This window comes from Pseudorasbora parva, chromosome 3 (assembly GCF_024679245.1).
Source record: "Pseudorasbora parva isolate DD20220531a chromosome 3, ASM2467924v1, whole genome shotgun sequence".
Taxonomy (NCBI): Eukaryota; Metazoa; Chordata; class Actinopteri; order Cypriniformes; family Gobionidae; genus Pseudorasbora; species Pseudorasbora parva.
In genome coordinates this window covers 36,127,461-36,133,942 of record NC_090174.1, presented here as the reverse complement: position 1 = coordinate 36,133,942, position 6,482 = coordinate 36,127,461, and the positions used below count along the sequence as shown (strand labels likewise).

The 6,482-nt window shown below is 35.6% G+C and overlaps 1 protein-coding gene across 1 annotated transcript; it reads left to right on the top strand.

Annotated features, from left to right (window-relative positions):
* On the top strand, positions 1-4,588 carry LOC137071925 (uncharacterized). The gene is made up of 5 exons (XM_067440139.1): positions 1-440; positions 553-618; positions 2,500-2,570; positions 4,189-4,232; positions 4,476-4,588. Exons 1-5 carry the CDS (start codon positions 233-235, stop codon positions 4,528-4,530), a joined length of 444 nt encoding a protein of 147 aa, XP_067296240.1. The 5' UTR covers positions 1-232; the 3' UTR covers positions 4,531-4,588.
* The last annotated feature ends 1,894 nt before the right edge of the window (positions 4,589-6,482 follow it).

Here is a 6,482-nt window from a genome sequence, read left to right as displayed (position 1 = left end):
TCCATCTTCTTCCTCCAGCCTCTCTCCCCCTTCCTCCTCTTTCTACACCCTTCCTCCTCCTCCACCTCCTCCTCCTCCTCCATCTCCTTCCTCCAGCCTCCATCCTCCTTCCTCTTTTGACATCCTTCCTCCATCTTCTTACACCAGCCTCCCTCCTCATTCATCCTCTTTTTACACCCTTCTTCCTCCTCCCTCTTCTTCTTCCAGCATTCCTCTTCCCACCTCCTCTTACATGACCCTTCTTTCTCCTAACTCTTCTGTCTGCACTTATCCTCCTCCACCACCTTCTTTCCCCACTCCTCCTCCTACACCATTTCCCCCCTTCCCTACTCCTACCTCCTCTTGCATCACCCTTACTCAAATCCATTTAAATCCATCTACAAACCCTTCTGTCTCCTACCAAAACAGCCATGCTGCCCCATCTAACCCCAAAGATGCAGGTGATTTTTTTCACTTCAGAAAAAAAAAAACTTCACAACATGCATAACATTCTATTTCAATTTGAACAAAGGTCTATTCCCAAATTTTATAGTGTGTGTGTGTGTTTTACAGATAATTCATCCACAATAGTCCCAAAGACAGGAGGCAAGCAAGGAAAATGGATGTATAAACAAGAAGGTATTGCATATTAGCACTTTTAATGAAAACTGACTAACTGCAGAGTAGAACACTGTAGAGTGTCTTATTTCAGTGTCATTTTTAAAAGTCTTTTTTTTTTTTTTAAACATGCAGTCCGTAATTTTTTGTGCTCTAGCGGTTAATAAACATAACTGCATGCGTCTCGCTGTTTATGTCTATGGCGAGTCACTACTGCTGTTAAAAGACAGTTTGGAAAATAGATTCATGTTGTACATTCTCATTATATCATTTTTGTAAATCTTGAAGACAAAAAAGTTACGGACAGCAGCTTTAAAGTTGTAAAATATTGTTAAATTACATAACTAATACTATACAATAATGTCAATGAAGCTGAATGTATGTATGCATGCAACTGAATGGGCATAAACTGGAATGATCCCTTTCAATGTTCGACGTTGCATCTTCTTGAATTTAATACAGTGTTTAAAAGCGTAAAGGCGTCATAATATTCCCGTGTGCATAGTTGCTGTAAGTATACCGATCTACACATGCTCGTTGCCATTCCAAATATTGACCCACAATTCCACAATGTGCATGGATCTTCTATCAGTGGATTTTGCAAAGAAGGTGTTTAACATGCAACAAATTTCAGATTAAAACAGGCCTATTCCAGGGGTGTGAATCAAAATTGTATTGAATTATTAATGGCAACATTGGTGTTTACATGACTTATTAGTAATTGGAATATTTCCAAATTCTGATTAATATTAATATGCATGTATTCTGGTGCATACATATTACGTATTTACATGCATGTTCTGCACAGTTTTGGAATGCTTTAAGTAAATCCTATTAAATAATGGGATACAAATTTCAAGTATTCTATTAATGGAACTTACATTTAAGCATTGTTTGAATTCTTGATCGAAACAAACGTGCTATGGGGCCTTGACGATAACAAAAAAGTTATAAAGTTATTGTTTAAACCATTGAACTGATATGGAGAAGGTTGCTGGTTCGATCCCAGCAGACACCACCAATATGTCCTTAGTATGAGCAAGGCACTTTACTCCATGTTGCTCCAGGGGGATTGTCCCTGTTATACGGGCACTGTAAGCCGCTTTGGCGACTTAATGTAAAATTATCAAAGGGATAGTTCTACCAAAAATGAAAATTCTGTCATCATTTACTCACCCTCAGGTTGTTCCAAACCTGTATGAGTTTCTTTGTTCTGCTGAACACAAAAGAAGATATTTTGAAGAATGTTTGTTACCAAGCAGATATAGCAACCATTTGATAAAAAATACTATGGTAGTCAATGGTTGCTCTGCTTGATTACAATCATTCTTTAAAATATCTTCTTTTGTGTTCAGCAGAATAAAGAAACTCATACAGGTTTGGAACAACTTGAGGGTGAGTAAATGATGACAGAATTTTCATTTTGGGGTGAACTATCCCTTCAAGAGACCAGTAAGACAAAAGAGAAAACTTTAAATTTGCATACCACTTAACTGTCAGAATGTGATCTGGGTTAAATAAGATCTTTAGTAAGCATACAGTATCTGGTATGCTCTCCATAGTGTATTGACCATACAAAATAAGCAGCTCCTAAAGACTTATTACAGTGCCTTTAATGTTAAAATAAAATAGTTGGCATTATGCAAATGTATGAATCATGTCATCCATGCGTGTTTTGGGTTCATAATGTGGACTATTACCAAACCACAGCACCAATTTAAAGCAAACTATACTTCAGATGGCCTAATTTCAGTTCACTTTTAGGGTTTCAGGTGCAAGGACACCCAGTTAAGCTGGAACTTGGAACAGAGATATTATGCATTCTATTTATTAAGAATTGCTTACTGAACTACTATATCATGAGTGTAAATATTTCCTAATTGTTATATTTCTCTATTATAGAATGCCAAGTTCATCCAAGATTAAAAACATTTCCCTATGATAAGATCGTAAGGAGGAGGACGTCAAAGGAAGTAAGATTGAACTCATATTTTGTTAATGTTGATCAGAAATGTATTCCTTGGTAAAAATGTTAACATGTAAGAACATTTTTAAGCAGGGTTTCCAACTCTCACGCATTTGGCGTGAGACACATGCTTTCAGGCTCTGTCTCATGGTCTCGCTCTGCCCAACCTAATCTCACGCCATAATGCCAAACCTGCTTTTGGTATTCAACAAAGTCTAAGGTGTTAGTTTTAATGCAAAATTCAAATGATAAATAACGTTTTGGCGCACTTAATGTGGCATAACAGTTAAAGCCAGAGAGTTGCGACATGCTTTCATTTCCCGGCGACGCGCACGGTCACGTGGTTTATGGAGAGCTCAATACTTCTAGCGCTGTGTCAATTCATTTGAAAGACTTAAGTGAATTCACAACAGCTTCACTATACTAGTATTTGCAGCAAGTTTTGGTAGAAAGTACAGCATAGTGTGCATTGCCATTGATTATTATGTCAAACATATTTACAGTATCATTTTATTATGCAGAGTGGTAGAGATGCAGCATTGTTAACATTAATGTTAATGTTTTTCTTGTATTTAGCCCTCAGGTATTCCTTACTAATTGCTCACACTCATACTCATTGATGACAAATGTGACCAAACACCTGAAATATTTTTCAATTAAATGGTCTATATTTTAGTTCAATATTTATTAAATATTTTGAGGAGATATTTTGGTACTATACTATACTTTTGTTACAAATACTATTTGTGCAATAATTATTTAAAAGATTAATGACCACTTAAAATATTTTTATTCTAATATTTATATTATTATAGTAATTAAGGTTAAATAGAAAATTCTAATTAAAAGAGGCAAATTAGAGTCATTTTGTGGCTAGAAAAATAATTTTGTGCATATTGATTTGTAATGCTATTACCCACTAGGTGCTGTATGGCTCTTTAGTAAATATACATGTATCTAGTCTAGTTGTTCGAAAAATTATTGTAGATCATAACTACTTATTTTTAGGTTTTGCATTTTAATAAATATTTAGATATGATCAAACACTAAATTTCTTTAAATGTGAAATGTTAAAACGTTAAAAACTTACATCCAAATTTTTTTAATAATACTTCACATTAATTTGTATTAAAAATTTAAGCATGATTTTCTGTGTTGGTGCGTGCGTGTGTGCGTATGGATGGGTTGGTTGGTTGGTTGGTTAGTTGTGTGTGTGAGTGTGTGTGTGTGTGTGTGTGTGTGTGTGTGTGTGTGTGTGTGTGTGAGCCTGTTTATGTGGTTTATGAGGACACAAATTTGTATAACTACATGGGTATTACACTGATATTACACTATAAATGTGGTTTATGAGGACATATCAAATGTCCTCATAATTCAAATGGCCTTAAAAACATACTAAATGATGTTTTTTTGAGAAAGTAAAAATGCAGAATGTTTCCTGTGATGGGTAGGTTTAGGGGCAGGGGCAGTGTAGGGGGATAGAAAATACGGTTTGTACAGCATAAAAACCATTACGCCTATGGAGAGTCCCTGTAAACCACATAGACCAACATGTGTGTGTGTGTGTGTGTGTGTGTGTGTGTCTATTTAATACTGCCAGTTAATGTTGCTTATGTTTCTTAAAGGGTGTCAAAGAGGTCAAAGTGCGATGGAAGCCGTGTTCAGGATGGTATGTATCGCATATAAACTGTATAAGGATGCACTACGATAATGTTACAAATGAGGTAAACCTGTTGTCCAAATCTAGGTTATTTGTGTTACTTGTATTATAATAAATCTTGCTTACATTTGTGCCATTACATTCTTAACTGAATGCAAATCCATTCTATGTTTAACACATGTCACAGCCTGTTCTGTAATTTTGTATATGATCAAATTAATATTTTTTTGTATTTTTGTTACTGATTTGCAGTGGGATGAAATGGGCGGACACCTGGGAGCCAAACAATCTTTTCTTCCCAGAATAGTTCTTGATTGAATGCTGAGTGTAAAATCTATGTACGTGTTCTTGATTAAGTGATTTTTATTTTATTTATTATTATTATTATTATTTTCTTTTTTTTAATCTACTTGTTTGAATATTAATAAATATGTTTAATAAATGATCAATCATTGGTCCCGTGAATGTCTTTTTTCCCCTGGAATTCCATTTTGTAGTTATATTTTCATCTGGGTGTTAATGGAACAAAGTCTGAAAATTATTGAAACCTTGCATGATGATCTGGTAAATGTTATTGAATTGATAAGTATGGTAACTGGGGCGCAAAATGGTTGTTCTTGTACCATATATATATATATATATATATATATATATATATATATATATATATATATAAAATAAACTGTATATTTACAGGCAAAGATAGATTAAAACATTAGCATAGGCTAACCTTCAAATATTGTTTTTCAATTAACTAAACATTGCTTTAAAACGATCAAGTGAAAGGTAGGTTTAAGTCTAGTTGTAGGTACACAGCAAAGATAAAGCGGTAATCCACAGATCTCTTTTGACATAACAGATTGTTTTGTTTTTTGCCCTGAAGTGGGGCATTAATTGGTAATGGGACCCGAAAATTATATAATATTTTAAACATGTTAATGACATTTTGCTATTTTAACAATTAGAGAGTTCCCCGAAAATATTTGATTTCCATAGAGTGATTTGTTTAACGTAAAAACCTCTCATTGGCCATTCCAGCAATGAGCTGAACATGTCTGTGATTGGCTACACAAAACGCTGTAAAATTACCATGCACGTAGTAAGGTGCGGGAGTCTATCCCATCATCTTGGTTTGAATGAATGGAAACAACCCGACGGGTGGCCAGTAGGACTTTGCAACACAGAAAGACAAGCATTCACTCTATCATCTACATGGACAATTTGTGTCAGTGTAAAATATTCTACCGACATGTAGGACTACCCATGGTGGTACACCATGCTACTTATTTTCTGTCTGATATAAAAAAAAAAATGTTGTTGTTGTTGCTGTTATCACATATTTACATTCCAGCAGCTTTTATCTTGCTCTGATTTCAACCTTGCCACCTCTTGCGCAATGGATAATTTAATTTTAAAGCTGAGTTTTCACTGCCTTTGACGTTTTACCCACAGGTCATTGGTCTTTTAAGCCGTAGCCTATTAAAACTGATTCATGGTACAAAATATGTTTTATTGTTATTATTACGTCAGTAATACAATAAGTTATCAATCAGGTGTTGCAATGTTGAGAGAAATTACTAATTTACCGAGATAACCCTAAGCATATGACTACACACTTCAATGAACTACAAATAGCAGCGCCTGTTCCACCAAGAGAATCATAAAGGCTTATGGGTAATGAAGTTTAATAAAGAAATTAAATAAATACTATCTTTAATGAACAAAGGGATGTCTAAATAGGTTCATTGTGCAAACCTCGGACATATTTGAGAGGCAGGCTAAAAGTAGCTGCTTTACTGTGAGCACTGTTTAAAACGCATTTATACCACATTTCAGACAGCGTAATTAGTTAATTAGTTTGCTCTTTCCGGAAGAGCTATGGGTTTCTAGAGGTGTAAAGACAGTAAAAGATATACATACACAAACATCCCCCTTTTACTGCCAAAACAGCCCTGACCCGTCGAGGCATGCACTCCAGACCCCTGAAGGCGTGCTGTGGTATCTGGCACCAAGATGTTAGCAGCAGATCCCTAAAGTCCTGTAAGTTGCAAGGTTGGGCTTCCATGGATCGGACTTGTTTGTTCAGCACATCCCACAGATGCTCGATTGGATTGAGATCTGGGGAATTTGGAGGCCGAGTCAACGCCTCAAACTCGTTGTCGTGCACCTCAAACCATTCCTGAAGCATTTGTGCTTTGTGTCAGGAGCATTATCCTGCTGGAAGAGCCACAGCCACCAGAATACCGTTTCTATAAAAGG